Here is a 20,175-nt window from a genome sequence, read left to right as displayed (position 1 = left end):
CTAATATAATAAAAATGACAATTCTACCCAAATTAATATACTTATTTAGTGCCATACCAATTAAACTATCAGACAATTACTTTCTAGAGCTGGATAAAATAATATCAAAATTCATTTGGAAAAACAAAAGGTCCAGAATATCAAAGGGACTAATGAAAAGAAATGCTTGGGAAGGTGGCCTAGCGCTACCAGACCTTAAACTGTACTATAAAGCAGCAATTATCAAAACCACTTGGTATTGGCTAAGAAACAGAGAGGTAGACAAGTGGAATAGACTTGGCACTCAAGATGCAGTAGGCAAGGAATATAGCAACCTTCTGTTTGATAAACCCAAGGACCCCAGCTTCTGGGATAAGAACTCATTGTTTGACAAAAATTGCTGGGAAAACTGGATAACAGTGTGGCGGAAATTAGGCATAGACCCATACCTGACACCGTACACAAGAATAAAGTCCAAATGGGTACATGATTTAGGTATAAAGATTGATACCATGAATAAACTGGAGAAGCAAGGAATAGTGTATTTATCAGATCTATGGAGAAGGGAAGAATTCTTTACTAAAGGAGAGATAGAATGCATTATGAAATGCAAAATGGATAACTTTGAGTACATTAAACTGAGAAGTTTTTGCACAACCAAACCCAATGCAACCAAAATCCGGAGGGATGTAGTAAATTGGGAAAAAATTTTTACAGCTAAGCTCGGGGATAAAGGCCTCATTTCTAGAATATATAGAGAACTGACCCAAATGTATAATCATACAAGTCATTCCCCAATTGATAAATGGTCAAAGGATATGAACAGGCAATTTTCAGAGGAAGAAATTAAAGCTATCTATAATCATATGAAAAAATGCTCTAAATCACTATTGGTTAGAGAGATGCAAATCAAAACAACTCTGAGGTACCACATCACACCTATAAGATTGGCAAACATGACAGAACAAGAAAATGATAAATGCTGGAGAGGATGTGGGAGAGTTGGAACACTAATTCATTGTTGGTGGAGCTGTGAGCGCATCCAACCATTCTGGAGAGCAATTTGGAACTATGCCCAAAGGGCTACAAAAATGTGCATACCCTTTGACCCAGCAATATCGCTACTAGGACTATATCCCCAAGAGATCATAAAAATGGGAAAGGGTCCCACATGTACAAAAATATTTATAGCAGCACTCTATGTAGTTGCCAAAAACTGGAAGTCAAGGGGATGTCCATCAATTGGGGAATGGCTGAATAAATTATGGTATATGAATGTAATGGAGTACTATTGTGCCATAAGAAATGATGAACAAGAAGACTTCAGAGAGGCCTGGAAGGACTTATATGACCTGATGCTGAGTGAAAGGAGCAGAACCAGGAGAACTTTATGCACAGCAACAACCACAGTGTGTGAGAGTTTTTTCTGGTAGACTTAGATTTTTGTAATAACACAAGAACTTCTGAAAAAAAAAAAAAAATCCCAATGGTGGACCTCAAGGCAAAATGCCTTCCACACTCAGAGAGAGAAATATGGAAGTCACTCACATAATGTAGCAGATCATGTTTGTGTATGTGTATCTGTTTGTGTATCATGTTCTGATTTGTTATACGGATTCTTTCATTTATCTTAGTCTGACTACATAGCATGACTATAGTGAAAATATACTCAATAGGAAAGTATATGTAGAATCTATACAGAATTGTATGCAGTCGTGGGGAGGGAGGGAGGTAGTGGGGGGTGGGTGGGGAGGGATAAAATCGCAATTGTATGGCAGTGATTGTTAAACATTAAAAAAATAAAAAAATTAATTAAAAAAAAAATAGTTTTGCTGTAGATTCTCCAAATATTTTAACAAATATAAAAACCTTACATATATCTAAGTAATAACATATTTCAAAGTCAAATAGGAATGACTGTCTTACAAGTTGCTGTGGCTTAAAAATTCAACATTCAGCGTTCAACTTAGTGATGCTCCCCCTCCAACTTTGCTAGGCTGGTCCCTGGACATGTGGCCCACTGCCAGGTCTACATGTCCCTTTCTGACCCAACAGAAGCAACTAGAGTTTGCAGTGTAGCCTTCATCAATCTCTACTCACCACCACACTAAGGCTGGCAAGGGAACAATGATTTAACTTTGTTCCAATACAATCCAAGTCAACAAGCAGTGATTTTCGCGAAAGAGTTGCAATATAAATACTTAAATTTGAAAATTAAGCTATTTTAAATCCAAATCAAAAAAATTAGCAGTACTATCACTATCTGTGGTTGCCCATGACTCAAGTCCAAACTTAAGAATTTTTTTTTAAATAATGCTTTCAATTATTTGATTTTTTTTTTCAGAAGTTCTCTACTCTAATGATGATCCTACCAGGTTGGAAAGGCTGCGAACATGGGCTTGGGGATGATCTGCAGGTCTGTTGTCCACGGGGCAGCAAAGCTAAATTTGGAGAGGTTGGCCACAGCAGCTCTTCGCAAATACTCACTAAGTCACAAAGTGTCTACAATCTTTGGGTACTCACATAGGAGAAAGGACAGGTCCTTGAACTCAAGAAGTTATTCTTCAATAGTAACAACACATCTGGAAGAAACTTACTTGAATGTGGGTAAACAATGAAAATGTACATACTCTTCTCATCCGCTTTGTCTTTTATTGCTATGGTATCATTACTTAAAGACACCGTCTGGGCATTCAGAATATCTGTTCTCATCCCCGGAAATTTTGGAGAGGAAATGAATCGTCCTTCATAAGAATATAAGTAGAGACCTCCTCCATCTACAAGAAGAAAATGCCTACAAATACAAAAATCAACAAATTAATTTTCCAAATTTCTCTGTGGATATTGTTCTTCTATGTCATTTGGAACTGTTTTTTGCTGATTTGAAATGATGAGGAGTAGCTGGGTTTAGGAATGACGATTCACTTAGCCATCCTGTTCCATGGCTCCAGCTCTAACATCTTTTCTCCTCCTAAGCAGCATTTTTACAATACTCACCACTCATTCCTCTTGGACATTCTCTATTTCCTCGATTTCTAAAACACAAAAATTTCTGCTACCCCTAACTTTTATTTCCTCCATAGCTCCTCCCCATTTTTCCAACCCTTTAAAATAGCTATTTCCCTACATTCTATCTTCAGTTCCTGTCATTTCTCCTAATTTTCTTCACTTCATGGGTTCAACTACTACCTGTGTGAATGCCTTCCAAACTTCTTACTCGAACCCCGACTTCACTCCCAGGGATCTCCACGGGGTAGACTTTGCTGGTACCTCAAGCTCAACAGGCTCCTAACCCAGTCATCCTCCTGGACCTGTTTCTCTTTCTGACATCACTACTTCTTTCATTGGAATCATCATTTCCTAGTCTCTCACACTGGAAATCTGGACCGTTATCTGTTTCTCTCTCTCCATGCTATCTCACACAATCCACAAGACCTGTGATTCTAGTTCAGGATTCCCCTCCCTAGCTACCTCTTCTCACCCTGCATCCCAATGTCCTCAGATAGGCCATCCCTGTCATCCCTTTGAATGGCTACAATAACTTCCTTACCCAACAATGGCCTCTCTCTGATTAATCCCTCACATCACTGCCACTTGAGTTTTCTTCATGCAGAGTTCGGTCATGTCACCCATCGGCCCACATTCCTTCACCGGTTTCCTAATTGTCTTCTAAGTGAAGCTTCCTTAGCCTGGCATTCAAGGCCTCTCAGTTCAATCAGGCCAAAGCTATATCATACTATTCCCTTACAAACATTCTATACTCCAAATCTAATTCACAAACATTTATTAAATGTCTATTAACTGCTATGATGAGTACTGGGGAACACAGGCAATGAGAAAGATCCCCTCCATTTTAGAATCTTAGGTTCAACTAGAAGGATACAATATATTTGGAGGGAATGCAAGGGCATGAAGGCAGGACATGGATCGCCCAGCAGAGAGCCTTTAGGTAAAAAGTGGCCATCAGTCTGCAAAGGTGTGCTGCAGGCGGAGCAGTGTGGCCAGAGCAGCAGTGTTTGTTTGCCTGAAAGACAGGGCTTTCAAAAACACTTTGAAGTCATTAATAGCAATGCCAGTGAACAAGGGTAGCCCTCAGCTCCCAACCCTGAAACAAGAGTAGGGCTGGGATCAGCATGTTACAGAAGCTGTTGCTGCCCATGACAGTCTCAACTTTCTTCAAGGTGGAGATGACCAGAGAACATGCGGGCATCATTTATTTTAAATTTTTATATTTACCTTCCCTCTCCATCCTGTTTTGTAATAAAGAAATGAAAATGCTTTTGTCCTGGACTGTGCTGCACCAAATGAGTGTGAGTGTGTATGTATGTACGTGTGCGTGACAGAGATAGGTATGAGACATAAATCACTGAATATGAGAGCTAGATTGGACAAAGAAAGCAAAAGTGAAATAAAAAGGCTTAATTATCTTGTTATTCTGGCAGAATGGTGCAAGGAAACAAAAGGATGGCACTGTTATTTTATAAAGTAAGATAGACATCACTAGGCAGAAACAACTGTATATTCCAAACTCGAGTCCAGGAACCACAAGTCTAGGGTGCAGTGATAGGGTCACAGCCAGAGTGGTGGGCATGGCAGTGGAAGGAAAGGGAAGGAGGTAGGATTTGTTGTAGAGGCAGCTGATTAGTTATGTTAGGATAAACCTGGAAAAGGCTGTCAGTTTACCATCTCCTTCCTTTGCTCATACTGTTCTCTAGACTCACAATGGCCAATTCACACAGCACATACTCCATGGTCCCTTTCCTGTCCCCAGGACCCAGCAGCCACCACTGTAACCACAGAGGTTGAAGAGGAAAAGGTGCTTCAGAGACCATCTCACCCAACCCCTTAAATTGATGTGAGGCACAGAAAAGCCAAGAGACTTGTCCAGGGTTACACAAAGATAGGATATGAACTCAGGTGTTTTGACTCTAGATCCAAAAGTTTTTCCCATACCTCTGCATCCAAACAAACCTGTCTTATCTAAACAGGTGTAACTCCCCCCCCAACCCCCGTGGTGCTTTATAAATGTTTCTCTCTACCCTCAAGGTGCTCATTAAATGCAGGGTTGGTACTGAACAAACATTTGAATAATACATTTGATGGATCTGAATACATCATGGCTGAAAGAGCATGGGCTTTAGTCCCACAATGGGAAGAACTAGAAAATTAAACAACAGCCCATTTATCCTTACACTGGGAAGCCCAATCGTTGATTTTCCTCCAGTAAAGTCATATAAAATTCCCTGATGAAGAAGTGCCTGCTGATTTTCTACTTTTATTCACAACACAGTCCCAGGCTCATTTAATACTTTCATTTAAAGCTGTGTAGCTTTCTTCAAAGCACAGGGTCTTAGGCTACCCTGACCCCAAGGAGCAGGAGCATTTAAAGGAGTGCACTGCCTTCATTTCAGAACGCTCCTTCCCCACCCGCATCTGCCCATGAGCACCTATGTACACGTGGGCATCATTTCAGAGACAAGCGATAACCACCCCTCACATGTGGCCAATCCCCTACTCTATCCAAACCAAGCACCACAGCAGGCCTTCTTACCCTGGGAGCTGTCTGCCCCACAAGGGCCCTCACCAGGAAGGGCAGTGGACTCTGAGGGAGGCCTGGGTCTGGTAGCTGGTATCTTGGGCTCTCATCACAGGATGGGTGCCCCTCCTGTTCACATCATACACTTCCTGAATAATGACTAAAACTATGCTATATCCACGATAACACCTCTAAGACTGTGTGTACACTACCACCAACCCTAATTCTGCTAAGACCGTGTCAGGCCAAATCCACCACCATGTGGAATCACCAAGAGTACATTTAGGTTAAACAGTTAGCTTTTGCCTTAGGGCATACACCACCTCTATCTCCCTATTATCCCCTCTACTATAAAAGTTCTTCCTGGCATGCCTCTTTTATGTGAGAAAACTCTCCCCATTCCACTTATCCCTTCCCTCTTCTCCCCAGGCATCCCTCTTTCTCAGTCCTACCATTTTGTTTTTGGAGACAATGCCAACATAACCAACTTAGATGCTGGGTAGGAAGGATATTCTTGGTTGTCATCCCAGCTTCTTTGACTTATGGAATGTTATATTCCAAGTCCTCCACTTCTTTAACAAGGAAGCTGCCACACTCTGTGAGGTTCTGATTGTTGCTCTATGATATTTTGAATTTTCTTTCTAGCTGCTTGTAAAAGTTTCTCCTGTGACCTAGGAGTTCTGGAACTTGGCTATAATATTCCTGGGAGTTTTTATTTGGGGATCTCTTTCAGGAAGAAATCAATGGATTCTTTCCATTTCTATTTTACCCTCTGAATCTAAGATATCTGGGAAGTTTTCCTTGATAATTTCTTAAAATATGGTATCTAGGCTCTTTTTTTGATCATGGCTTTCAGGTAGTTCAATAATTTTTAACTTATCTCCCCTCAACCTATTTTCCAGGTCAGTAATGAGACATTTTACATTTTCTTCTGCTTTTTCATTCTTTGACTTTGTTCTATTGGGTTTTTTTTAAATCTCATGGAATCATTAGTTTCCACTTTCCCAATTCTAATTTTTTAAGGAATTATTTCCTTCAGTGTGTCTGTGTACCTCTTTTTCCTCTTGACCAATCCTGCTTTTTGAGGAGTTTTTCCTTCAGTGTACTTTTGTTTCCATTAGGCCAATTTTGACGTTTTCTTTAGTACTTTTAGTCAGCGCCTCTTTTACTAAATTGTTCGTCCTCTTTCCACAATTTTCTTGCATCACTCTCATTTCTTTTCCCAGTTTTTCCTCTACCGCTCATCTCCTTCTTTAACACTTCCAGGAATTCTTGTTGGGCTTTCTTAGGAGGCAGATTGGGGGAAGGGGGGGAATGCTTGTGGCTGTTTTCACATCATTGTCTTCTTCTAAGCAGCTTTTTGCTGTTTGCTCATTTTTCCAGCCTATTTCTCAACTTTAAGCTTTCTGTTATAGCCAGGTTCTACTCATCTGGGTGAGGAGGCACTGTCCCAAATGTCGGGCTTTTCTACACTGCCGCGTTCAGAGCCGGTTCTGGGGGCCTACAAGTGTTCAGTGCTTCCAAGGTGGTGTGATCTAGGGAGAGGTGTGGCTCTGCATTCTGGTCTTGACTTAGAAAGAGCCCCCTGCTCACTGGCAGCTGCCAAGTGCTAGTGCTCCTCTTGGCCTGGGAACTGTGACCAGAACCCCTGCTCCCTTGTGCCTCATCACAAATGCTCCTCTCTGCTGTAGAGCTGTGACTCAGAGATGATTGTGGGCAAGAGAGTCGCCCACCAGCACCAGCTGCACCAGTATCAGGGCCCATGTCTGAACAGGTGTCAGGCCACCTTACCATCTCTGGGCTGAGAGCTTCCACAGCTGCTCCTGCTGCTATCACTGCCACCTCCAAAGCCCATCACAGGTGTTCCTGCCATACTCCAAGCCTGCACCCACTCTGCTGTTAAAGAACTCTCCTGTAAAACTCCTAAGTTGTCTTAGTCTGGAAAAACGGACAAATGGCTCTGCCACTCCAAAATCTGATATAAGGCGTTACTTTAAAGTAGTTTGGAGGGGAATGTTGGGAGAGCTCAGATGGATTCCAGCATGTACTCCACCAACTTGGCTCCTCCTCATTTCAGCTTCTATTGTTCATTTTCTTAAATGAAATCTAGCACGCTCTTTTTCCTTTTTTAAGCCTAAACTGCCACCTTGGGGTGAATGTTCCACATATATGTATTGATATACTCTTACCTCAATGAATTAACTTCCAACTACATGTCATGGTCTGAATAAAAGGGATTTTTCATCCATTTTGTATTTTCTGTATGTATTGTTCATCTTTTTTGAGTAATTGTGGATGTCACTGACAAAGTCTTCTGAGGTTTGATATAATCAGTATGTCATCCCACAACAAGGAAATCAATTTCTGTACAAAACTCTAACAATAGTACAAATACAGGCATGTTGCAGACTATTCAATTAATCACTTTTGAATAAGAGTTCACAAACACAAGAGTTCTATGCATTGGTTACAGTCACAACTTAATTATCAACTCAGTACAAGACAAAGTCTTTAAAGACAAAAAGTTTCATTTTTGCTTCTGTGTTTATTAACTTGAACTGAATTCATCATCACTTCCACATAAGTAAAATTTCCAGATAAATGAAGCTTATTTTGTTATTTTAATCCCATTTAGCAGATATAAAATGTATTACAGAGAGCTCATTCAACAATTTGGGTCTATCCCTCCTTTCTAGCCTCTTGTGCTATTTCTAGTAAACTTCTATGAAACCAAATTGCTCCCTTTTTCACGAACTTATCCTGCACTTCCCTATCATATCTTTGTCAAGATAATTCCCTATGGTAAAAAATAGACCATGCTATCCTCTAGAAATTCCTCACAATCCTTTTCTTCTAGACTGTTGCTTTCCATATAAGTACAGGAGGGAAAATCTGGTAGCCAAGTCTATTAAGAATTTCAGAAATCAAAGATGTGACTTTGAAGCAAGGGCTGCATGAGAGCAAGTTTAGGCATGAAGAGGCCTTTGTCACAACAGTCTAAGGTCGTTGATAAGCCCCAGGTAATAGGGGTGCTCTCGTACTTGGCCTCCGACTCGTTGAAAAATAGATGTACTGAGCATATATTGTTTAAGAATAATAATGGATTCATGTGAGACAGGGCTTTTGGAATGCTATGTAAATTAGAGGCTACATTATAAAACACAGAAGCAATACAAAAAGTATATTTTCTGGTTTGAGAAAACTCGTACCTGAAGAAAAATATTTTTCCTTCTATTTCCAAGTTTGGTGTTTTAAAGCTATAGAGATCCCAAATTAGGATTTTTTTGAAAGCAAATAAATCAAAACAATACTATATATAGTTTAGAGTAAAATACAATTGCTTATTCTGTGCATTTTCTGTTTCATAGTACGTTATTTTAAGTTTTTACCAAAATAAATAACTAACTAAATGAAATCATTCTTGTTTCTAATGCAAGTTGTCAAAAGCAAAGGCAAATAGTTCTGAGAAACTCATCTTCCTTTTTAAAAACACATTCTGCTAGGAAAGCTGTACCATACTCAATAAGGGAAAATATTCACAGAGCAGTGAGTGAAATTTAATTAAGACTCTTAAAACTGTATGTTGTTTTTTATTGGGTTCTAGTACTAAAGAACCACTCTGTGTGAGAAGAATGCTGAGAACATACATATTTTAACCTAAATCTGAATGACAAAATATTAAAATAAATAAGCTACCTTTCAGCCTGCAGAATTAAGCTAACAGTTCCTTCTTTCAGGTCAAAAATAAGTGGTGTATTCCAGTTCTTTGTACTGAAAGAGAAATAAAACATATGTTTGTTAACATTTCAAAAACAGAAAATAAGTAACAATGAAATACTTCACTTAGATGTTTTATGTAAGCATACATTTTATACATAAAACTCTTTCTGGCATGTTGAAGTAATAGGTTATTTCAACAGTACAATTTTAAAATGCAGTGCTTTTGGTTGCACATTGGTATTTCCTTTTTTAAATGGGCTTCAATTCCAGTCTTAGAGAACAACTAGCCTTGTGAAATCCATAGTAAAATGAGGATGATCTAAGAGGTTTTCAGTCTAAATTTCTGAAGGGCAATGAGTACCTTCATTTAATCTATACTTTGTACAGCACAATTTTACAATGTGTTCCTATTAAGACTCTTTGGTGATGTCACCTAACCTATGTTCAAAAGAAGAGTTTCCATCTTGGCATGTTATGGGTGGTAAGAATAAGTCAGAACATGGGTCCACAAGCTATTTTTAAATAAATAATCTGCAAGCATGATGACCCTCCCCCAGCCCTGAATACACTCAGAGCTTCCTGACTTCAGAGCATGCCTATGGTAGAGCCTGGAATACAGCAGGCACTAAAGCATTAGTTATTGAAGAAAAAGTAGCAGGATGAGAAGAGCAGAAGGCTGGAGTCAGAAAGCTCGGCTCCAAGCCACCAAGGGGATGGCTGCTTTCAGGAGCACTTTTTGTCTCCTTACACGGCTCTGACTGTGTCCCGAGCAGTTACGAGTCCCTAGATGCCATCTCATGGGAACTCAAGTTTCACTGCCAATTTGCTTCTTCCTCAATGTGAGGAGAAAGGGAAAAGGTGAACACCAGGGGCTAGAGACACAAGTCACATGGAAGTTATCTTCGTTTCTCTCCTCCTTTACTAAATTGCTATTTCTTTCATCAGTTTCCAGGTGGCCAAGATTACCCAAGTTGCATCCCTAGAAGAGTAGCAGGCTTGCTGACACAAGACACACATTTATCATTAAACAACAAAGGCCAGATTTCATGTGGTCATAGCACTTATCTATTGGTTCTGATAATAGATTACATTTACTGCTTTGGGTAACACTCAGCTCTAGGAAAAAGGCTAGTCACTTTTTTTCAATTTATAAAAATATTAAGATTTTTATAATAATGACAATGATGTCATAAGTGTAAAAAAAGTAATGGCAAATGAGAGGAATGATTATTAATACCCAATGATTAATATCAGGATCCAGGGTTCTTTCTCTTTTTGCTTCCTCATTCAAAGCCCTAACCTTGTAGGTCAAGGCAGCCTCTGAAGGATGGGGCTGACATGAACCCTGGGAACATTCTCCTCTGTCCTGGGGCACTCCACTCAACTTCTGACCAAAGTGTAAAAGAGAATCTAATCTAGGTAAATTCTGGCCCATCATTCAATTTGAGTGTCCAGATAAGTGGAGGCAGCTGAGTCTCATGGTCAAGTCAAGCTCTCAGCAGGAGAAGCTGAAGACTTTTGGCCGCCTGCTCATTCATATGTCCACCTCCTTTCTGACTGTTCACCAATTGAGGGTGGATCTCTGACTATCAAGGACACCCACTTTGCCAAAGGAAGTTAAGCATTCAATCATTTCAATGGTTTGTTTGTCTTTGGTTACTGAGATAAACCAATGACTACCAATTTATTAATTATTTGCTAGCTTAATTAATAAGTTGTTTATTAATTATCCAGAAACTCTGCCTCTTGGACTTTTCATTCATCTCACAACTAAACTATGTTTAAGATGAAGTTTATTAGTACAAATTTACATAGTAAAATAAAACTTTAAATTATTCAGAAATTCAAGATGCTTACGAGAATACATAACACTGAAGAGATGTTGAAACAACTAAGTGTCCATAGTTCAAAGAGGCTTTGATGACCCTGTCACGGAATTCCAACAAATCCACTGCATCATTAAGAACATTCCGAACCTAAGTGGGTAAAACAAAACAAATCTCATTAAAGAACATATAGTGTACATCAAATGTGCAAGTAATATTTAATTAGGAAAGTTCTGTATCAAATTGGAAGACAAGGAAAAACTCTAAATGACCATAATAAACTGTGAACATCACCTTCTAAGAACATAAGGAACTTCAATAGGGAATGAGAAATAAAAACCAAGCAATAAGAACACAGGAAAGTGAAAAACTATCCAGGCGTAATGATGTGTAGCCAAAGCCTAAGCTAGAAGTCATCCTTGATCTTAAGGGGGAAAGCATTCCCAAAGTAGTGCCACTGCAGAAAAAAGCCAACTTATACTTTGGGATGTTATCAAAGAAATCTGACACATGAGCCTGGGAATTCTGGTATTATGAAGAAGTCACATTATATTGCTTTTTTGAAAGCACACCAAATTCTGCTTCCATGTGTTTAAAATGGTGTTTTCTGGAAAAAACAGTATAAGTCCTTTAAAAATGAAAAGGTTTGAGAGGGATGCCAATTGGAATTATTAGCAAGGAGATAAGAAATTAATCAGTGACCACGTGGAAGCCAAATCCACAAAGGAAGAGGGATAGATCCTTCTTTTAAAGTAAATGTTACTGATTGGGAGAGAACACTAACAAAGATTCAATCCAGCCACAGGCCACAATCTCTGGCTAAACTGCCTAAACCACACAGGTTTCTTCCTTGTCCCAAGGGACTGAGGAAGGTTAGGATCTTAGATTGTGAGAGTGTTGGGGTGACCAAACTGTGGTTATCTAGGCTTTCTGAAAGCAGGAGTTCTTAACTATGGACATGTTTCAGGTAACATGAATTTGAACGTGAAAAAAAGATTACATCTTTATTTTCGCAAACCTCGAAGGTCTTCCTTTGCCATCTTCCATATTTCTATTTTATTTTATGCATTTAAAAAATGTTACTCAGAGAAGGGGTTCACAGTTTCATCAGACTGCCCCAGGGGTTCATCACACAAAAAGGCTGAAAACAAAAGCCTGTAACAGAACAGCGGCTGTCAGGGGTTTTAACACTGGTCAGAGATAGCTTCAAGTCTGAGACACAGACAGGATTCCACAGACCCAGGAAGATTCAGGGCTGCCTATATTCAACAAAATGAAAACTGGGGTTGGATGGGTCATGATTGGTAACAGTTGGAAATTAGTGATAAAAGTACCAACTTCAGTTTATTTATGAATAACTTTAATCAGCAGTTCAATTTGACTCAGCAAACACTTTTAAAGCAACCTACTATTTGCAAGGCAGGACCTTTTAACTATAAAAAAATTCTTTACAGTTGATGTTTTAAATGGAGGGGAAAAAACCTGACTGCAAAAGGGAGCTTCGTCCATGAAGCCACTCTCCCAGAACTGGGGCTCTCCTGCTAGCCCCAAGCTTAAAGGAATGCATGCAATTCTATTCTACAAAAGACTGAGAGCCCCTGCCCTTCAGGGCTTTCTCTGTCCCCCAATACATAACATTCAGACAATCCATGGCAGAAGGGAAGAAGCTAGAAAACCTAGACTTTGGGGCAAAATACACTGCTGGACAAAAATGTCTCCAAATTGCTCTCTTAGTCAAAAACTTCTTGCCTTAGATTTTTTTCTTTATTTTGGTTTGTGGTCAGAAATTCCACCAATTAGAGATTTTGATTAACATGCATACTTTTGTAAAATCCAAAGTATGTGTAGAAAGTTCAAAAAGCTATCAGTTATTGATAACCTGGTTTTAATTAATTTCTATACTTTTCTCTCCATTGAGGAGTGAAGTATAGCTGATACTGAGGAAATGAGAGTTCTGAATGGAGAAGGTAGGAGACAATTAATTTTGGACCAGGGAGCCCTTCAAGGGGCAGAGAATGTTCACTGTGCCTTACCCACCAAAGCAAGGTGCTGTAGTGGACAAGTACTTTGAAGGGCTAGGTAAGCAGAGCTCAATGTGGGGCAGGGGTAGGAAAGCAGGCAGAGTAGGTTAGTCATTCGTTCATATGGATAATGTACAAGTAGTGTCACTCTCATTATGAAAATGCAATGATTGGTAAACATAAACATAGTTTTAAAAAAAGGATATAATTATGTATAAATTAAATCTTTGTAAAAAAAAACCTATGTTCAATGTGCAAGTAAAGTACATTAAAAATATAATCATCTGTATAAAAATTTCATTGAATTTTTCTGAAACCAGTCTATTCTGTAAACTATACCAATCACCTTCATAAGATAAATGTTTTGCAAACACTTTTTTTAAACACCAATGTCCCTTCCTAAAGACTGCACATCACCATCACAATGCTGCAGAGAGGAGACTGAACCCTCCCTCAAGGGCCTCGAGGACGACGCTGTCCTTCAGTCATTACTGGTCATTACACTGACCCAAGTTCTGATGTATTTCAGTGTAAAGACACTTCTCAGAACAGTTCTAGAATCTGGAAGCCAGCCATTCCAAGCAATGACGAATGCATACTTGCATGGTCCTTCTTTTAGTTAAGGTCACTTCAAAGTTCTTCCACTCCCAACGCTGTTCCACCACATGGGCAAACACGACTTGTCCATTTCCACAAGCTCCAGCGATCTGAGTGCCATCGATCGACCAAGCAATATTAAATATGCTGCCAGTATTTGGCTTCTCTAAAGCATAGGACCACTTGGGAACACAAAACAAGAGAAATTCTATTAGTTAAAGTCCCGCTATGTGTCAAGGATGTCAAGAAAATAATCCAAGTAACGACAATGTCTTTACCTTGGCGTCATTTTATTTAAAAAAATCATGTTGGTAAAGTACTAAAATGAAAGAGTGTAAAAAGAAAACAGTACATGCTCAAGAATGTGAAAGAAAAGGAAAGTACTGTCAATAACAAATTACGATATTGCTCAAAGGAACCCAGTTTCTACAGTAAAAACAACCCATTGATATTAATTTTAAAATATTGTGCTTTTCTAAATTCCTTTAATTCCTGCTTTAGTACTTTTAGTTCAGGCTAAGGCTGTGTGAAGTGGAAAATGGAAGACCAACGACACACAACTGATAGATTGAATCAACAACACTTTATCAAGCAGCAATCAGGTACCGGAGACACAGATCCACTGGGGAATACAGTAAGGTCCCAGACAAACACCCCACATTTATACAATAAATGCAGAAGGACTGGCCCTTTGAGAGGGGGCAAGGGAGAGGCGAACAATGGGGAGAGTCAGCGCAGCTCTGCACAAGGCCTGCCCCTTGGGGACAACTCCAGGGCTGCCTCTGGTATAGCTCCAGCTCTCAGCCCTTTGTGCCCAAAGAGAATCGTGACAGCAGGGAGATGATGCCGTGACATGCAAGTGAACTGGATTTCAGTGAGGCAGTCACCAGCCTCACTTTCTCCTCCACAATCATCCGGGTCCAGTGGCCAGATATGGGTTAGGACAACTGGTCTCAGTTTGACTGAGGCAGCACCCATTCAGGGATTAAGGTTTAATAAAAAATGAGGAAAAGAATGGCCTCTTTAGAAAAAAAAAAGGATCTAAAAAGAAAGCCCCTCAGGGTTTCTGGCCATTTCCTCTGTAACGCCATCACTATTCTATGGGGTCAGTAGGTTTCATCAGGCTGCCAAAAGGGCTCATGACACACAATTAAAAAACCCGAGCCTACGTTTCCTCTCTACAGTCCTTGCTGAATATCAATGACTCACACAAAAAACTCTGTTCTCGAGTATTCCTCCATTCATCTCACTTTTGCAGCTCTGCCTGTGTTGTTTGTGACTGTATTTGTCAGAATCTGTGACATCGCTGGTTGGTGTAAGGAATAACTGTAGAGGCTCCCTGGTCTTCCACTGGAGACAGTTTTGTCATTTCTCCCATCCTAGAGGGGACCCGGGGCACTGAGTCAGGGGCTCTCAAGGTTGTCTAGACAATATGTGACAGAGACATGGCTTGACCCCAGGTTTTCCTGACTCTAGGAGCAGCTTTCTCTCCTCCAAGTCAGGTTACCACCCCTCTTACCATTAAGTACATCAATGTGACTGATTTAGAGATCTCTTCCTTCACTCCCAAACTACAAGAGTAGGGAGAGTCTGAAGGCAGAAGACCCAGCCCCCACCTTGCTAGTAATTCCCCAGGATTTGGGGTGTTCCACTCCCTCTCAGTTTCCTCTGCAAAATGAGGGGTTTGAACTAGACAATTTCTAGAGGCTTCTGCAATTCCAAATCTACGACCCTATCAATTGAGGCAACTTTGCCATTAGGAATTGTCAACTGAGTCAAAGCCTGGTGTGTATGAACTGCTCTGCTGGTCTGTTCCACTGGTCACCTTGCCTATTTTTAAAACAGTATCAGATGGTTTGGATGATTACTGCTTTATAATATAATAAAATTCTTTGCCCCTTCAGTTCCTCTGTTTTTTCCTTCATTACTTCCTTTGAGATTCTGGAGCTTTTTGTTCCTGCAAATGAACTATTATTTTACATAGTGCTATTAAAGTATCTCCTTTATATTGAGTAGTAAAATTTTCTTCATTTCCTCCCTACTGTAAATTTATCTTGTCCAATTTTTGTAGATTAAAATTCCCCTCGCTCTTTTTGGATCAGTGCAGGTAATAATTTATAAAAATCCTTGGTCTCTTGAAAAAACTACTTCTTAGTTTGGTCAGTTCTATCTATAGTCTTTTTATTTTTAATTTTATCTACTTTCAAAATTTTCACGGTTTCTTCACTTGTATGTATTAATTTTGTTTACTTTCTTAGTTCTTAATTGTATGTTCATGGACCCACTTTTTTTTCTATTTTGTTAATATGTTTTTTGAGACATAAATTTTCCTGTCAGGCCTGTTTTAACTACGCTGTATAATTCTGGGTACGTTGTCTCATTCTTATCATTCTCTTCATAATTATATATTATTTCTATGATGTTCCTTTGATCCACTCATTTTTTAATATTACTTAGTCTCTATTTGCTAATATTTCATTATTGATTAGCATTTTAGTGTGTTATCATCTATAAAGGAATGTCTTTCTTATTTTTACATTTATGTATGATTTCTTTATTCCCTCACATGATTCACTTTTTGTAAAGGTACCATATAAGGATAAGAAACATGTATATTTTTAATTCCTGTGTTGGTCACCACAAATCTTTCAAATATGAAATTTCCATCAATTTTTTAAATCTAATTCTTTTTTACTTTTTTATTAGATTTATCCAGCTCTGAGAAAAGAATGTTAAAGTCTCTTATACCAATGCATTTTTGCAATTCTGCTAGTTTTTCCTTTAAAAGCTAAAGGTACTATGCCATTTGGTACATATATACTTAATAAAGGTGTTAAGATTTGGTTTCTTATTCTTTTTATACCTATATTGTAGTCATCATAAATACTGTTTTCATGGTTTTGCTTACTTTAACTTTATATAATTCTAATAAACATTTTTCTATTTGTCTGAGCTCTTCATAGTGATCATTTCTCACAGCCCTGCAATATTCCATTCCATTTCCATTACACAATTTATTCAGTCATTCCCTAACTGATATGCAACTACTTTTTCCAGTTCCTTGCTAACATAAAAATGGCTGCTATCAATATTTTGATGTATATGTGACCTTTCTGTCTGTAATCTCATAACAATGAGATATCTGAATGTTGACATTTCAGGCACTTTATCTCCCACAATTCCCAACTGTCCCATTCACAGCTCCAATAACAGCATATTAGTGTGCCTGTGTTTGTACAACCCCTCCAATATCGGCTATTCCCATCTTAAGTCATCTTTGCCAATTTTCTAGGTATGAGATGAAACCTTTCATTTGACAACATCCCCATCTTTCAGATGGTAGTTGATAGTTTGCAATTCTCAATTTGAGAACAGCTTTTAAAAATCCATGGACCACCAATCTATGGAGGAATGACTCTTAATGGCATTAATTGCCTATATATCTTGAGAATTAGACCTTTAGCAGAGATATTTTTCTTAACTGAATGCTTCTTTTACTATAGCTTTATTTCTTTCATTTGTGATGATATAATTTTTTAATTTCATCACTGTAACTTTCCTATTCTAGAACCATGTATTTCTGGCAAGCATCACTTCTAGAATTTAAAATGTGAAAAAATAAATCAAATTATAATATACTTCATAAAATACAAATCATGTTTTATAAAAAACTTTCATACTTATTTAATCAATAAATAGAAGACAATTAATGATACAGAAAAAAGCATAAGAATAATTATTATAAAAGAGATCTCTATTTGCAATATGATCTCTACTAGCAACAATTAATTTGGCCTTTGGATACGAAAGTATCATTCATCAAAGAAGGCGACAGCTGTTTTTCTTTTTTAGTCTCAAGAGCTCTTTCAAGAGTAACATTTGGCTTGTGTTATGCACACTCAGTCCCCTAGACAACCATCCCAGCACCTTCCCCTCTTCCCTTTGGAGTCCTCCTTCTTAGTACACTTTCCTACATTCAGAATTTTATACATTTCCATCCTCCTCTTTAGCTATGTCAGCCTCACCCTCCAGCTCTGCACTTCCTGAACTCCAACCTCTCTTCACCTGGCCTACCAACATTTGCTCATAACTGGCCAGGCGTTTAGAAAAGCTTCAATAAACTAATTAAAACAAAGGTGAATTAATACCTGAATTAACAGTCACTAGAAGCTATTCTTTCACTCAAAGTAATAATAAGTTTGCAATGGGTTCATAGGAATGCTTCTCTAATGGTAGAATTTCAAGCCCACAAATATCCTTAAGAGAACATCAAGGAGATCTTTGAGGAAGGGGGACTTTGTTCCGGCAGTATGTAAAGCCTGCCCTGAACTCAGCCTCCAAAACAGATAACCAAATCGGTGAAAGTCAGCAAACCAATTTGGGGAAAGAGCTAGTTTATAAAATGAGATTTAGATTAATAAATGGGTACAAATATCTGCAAGGACAGCTAGGTGGTGCCATAGTGCACAGAGAACCAGGCCTGAGGTCAGGAAGGCGCATCTTCCTGAGTTCAAATTTGGCCTCAGACACTTTTCAACTGTGAGACCCTGATCAAGTCACTGAACCTTGTTTGTCTCAGTTTCCTCATCTGTAAAATGAGCTGGAGAAAGCAATGGCAAACTTCTCTAGTATCTGTGCCAAGAAAACTCCAAATAGGGTCACAATGAGTTGGCCATGACTGAATAATAACAAAACCTTGACTTAATACCAACAAGGCCCCCTTTCCATTGTACCAGGCTGTGTTTCCCATTAAGAAGTCTTAATGAAGGCATCTGATCTGCTCAAAGGAGAAGACCAGGTCTTTTTCTGCTTTGAAGGAAGCAAGAGGCAAGCTTCCAAAAAGGGTTTTGTTCATTTTTTCATTTGTTCCCCTCTGAAGTCACTAAACTTGACAATTTCCAAAACCTGTTCACTTAACAAGAAATTTCTGTTTTCCCAAACTTAACAATACAAATTTCATTCCTCTGCTACTCCTTTCACACCACCTTTAAAAGTGGCATAAATCTATTTGCAGCTAATTATAAAATGAATATAATTATAAGTTGAATTTAGCTTATAACATTTATTCCAGGAAAATAATTTAAAACAAAGCAGAAGAAAGTCTTAATTTTGTTGTGTCCTGCAAATTAATTTATACAGCTGTTTTCCTTCTTATCTAAGGTTTTTATAAATTGTGTAGTTATCTCAGGATAAAGTACATATAATGCAGGTATCAGTAACATCCATACAAGTTATATAGAGAGACCAAATCCAGAAATAAAACAAAGTAATTTGCTGACATTTAAAAACTGAATACCTATTTACATAAACATCAGTAATTTCAAAATCCAGCAGGAGGAGCTATTTATAATTATGGTTTCTAATACACGAGCCACTGCCATCTCAACCATCTCAAGTCCAACTCCATCATGACATAGTTGGCTCTTTCTTCCTAACCTTTGCCTGTCATCCAAAGCTCTGGAAAGAATTCACCAGAACAGCAAGGAGATACCTAAGGGCCATGGGGACAAAAGATCAAAAAGTAAAGCCTTCAATTCTTTGGCACCACCTGCTGACCACTTTAGCAAACCACAGGCCAGGTCAGTTAAAGCCTCAGAATACCAGGTACTGTGAAGTTTACAGGATGGTGTGATCTACAGATTAAAAGAGGAGAGTGGGGAGAGAAGGCCCTGTGAGAAGCAGAACAAGCCCCGAATTTGGGTCTGAAGACCTAGGCTCTAATACCAACTCTGCTGTTTGTTACTCTTTTGTAAGACATTTCCTCTTTCTAGGCATAAGCCTTCCCACCTGTACAATGATGCGAATTAGACTACATCACTTCTACAGTCACTTCCATGGTCCTAGCTGATTAGCCCTGTAGTCTGGTGGTCTGCATTAGGCTGTGCACATCGCTTGGTGCTAGGGGTACAAAGACAAAGGAAACAGAAGTCTGCTCTCAAAGACCTCCCAACGAGGGAAAGCACATGAGCACATCTATTGTACACAAAATAAACAAACACAAGGTGATTTGGGTGGGGAGGATTCCAAACGAGACCTCTATGGACGTCTAACAGAATGAGACAAGGGTCATGCCAATTAACAGCAAATACTTGAGATCCGATTGGATGCAGGCATGGTGGGCTAGGTTTCCATAGTTTGTTTGAGGGTAGGGGGTTACACCCTTTTCTAGTAACGCATTATGGGTTGGAAACAAAAGCAGAGGAAACCAACAATGGGTATGAACTCAAGGCTGCACATCAGCATGACAGGTATGATCAAAGACCATGGAATGCAGGCCAGCTGTGAATGAACTGACCGGCCAACAATGGGTATAGTCAAGTACAGTTAGAAGAGTACTTCTAATAGACTAGGTGAAGAAGGCAGGGCAGGACATTTGTGGCATGAACAAAGGCACAGAGGGCAAGAAAGCATGAGCATGCAGGCCTAGACTAAGGACACTGTCGTCAGAGAGGGGGAAACCCAATGAAACTAAATGCAGAAGCGAATACATTCAGGA

At 39.0% G+C, this 20,175-nt stretch overlaps 1 protein-coding gene across 4 annotated transcripts in view; it reads right to left on the bottom strand.

The window, feature by feature from the left end:
• The window catches only part of IFT80 (intraflagellar transport 80), a 118,771-nt gene that overhangs the window by 38,889 nt on the left and 59,707 nt on the right, over positions 1 to 20,175 (bottom strand). For all 4 annotated transcript variants that reach the window (XM_072618603.1, XM_072618606.1, XM_072618605.1 and 1 more), the window contains 4 exons: positions 13,682 to 13,861; positions 11,093 to 11,211; positions 9,212 to 9,286; positions 2,610 to 2,773 (listed from right to left, as the gene is read on the bottom strand). In XM_072618603.1, coding sequence (XP_072474704.1) covers positions 2,610 to 2,773; positions 9,212 to 9,286; positions 11,093 to 11,211; positions 13,682 to 13,861 — 538 coding nt within the window. The remainder of the gene's footprint in view (positions 1 to 2,609; positions 2,774 to 9,211; positions 9,287 to 11,092; positions 11,212 to 13,681; positions 13,862 to 20,175) is intronic.

Source organism: Notamacropus eugenii, chromosome 6 (assembly GCF_028372415.1).
Source record: "Notamacropus eugenii isolate mMacEug1 chromosome 6, mMacEug1.pri_v2, whole genome shotgun sequence".
Classification (NCBI taxonomy): domain Eukaryota; kingdom Metazoa; phylum Chordata; class Mammalia; order Diprotodontia; family Macropodidae; genus Notamacropus; species Notamacropus eugenii.
The sequence above is the reverse complement of the archived record's forward strand: the minus strand, read 5'-3'. Positions and strand labels throughout refer to the sequence as shown.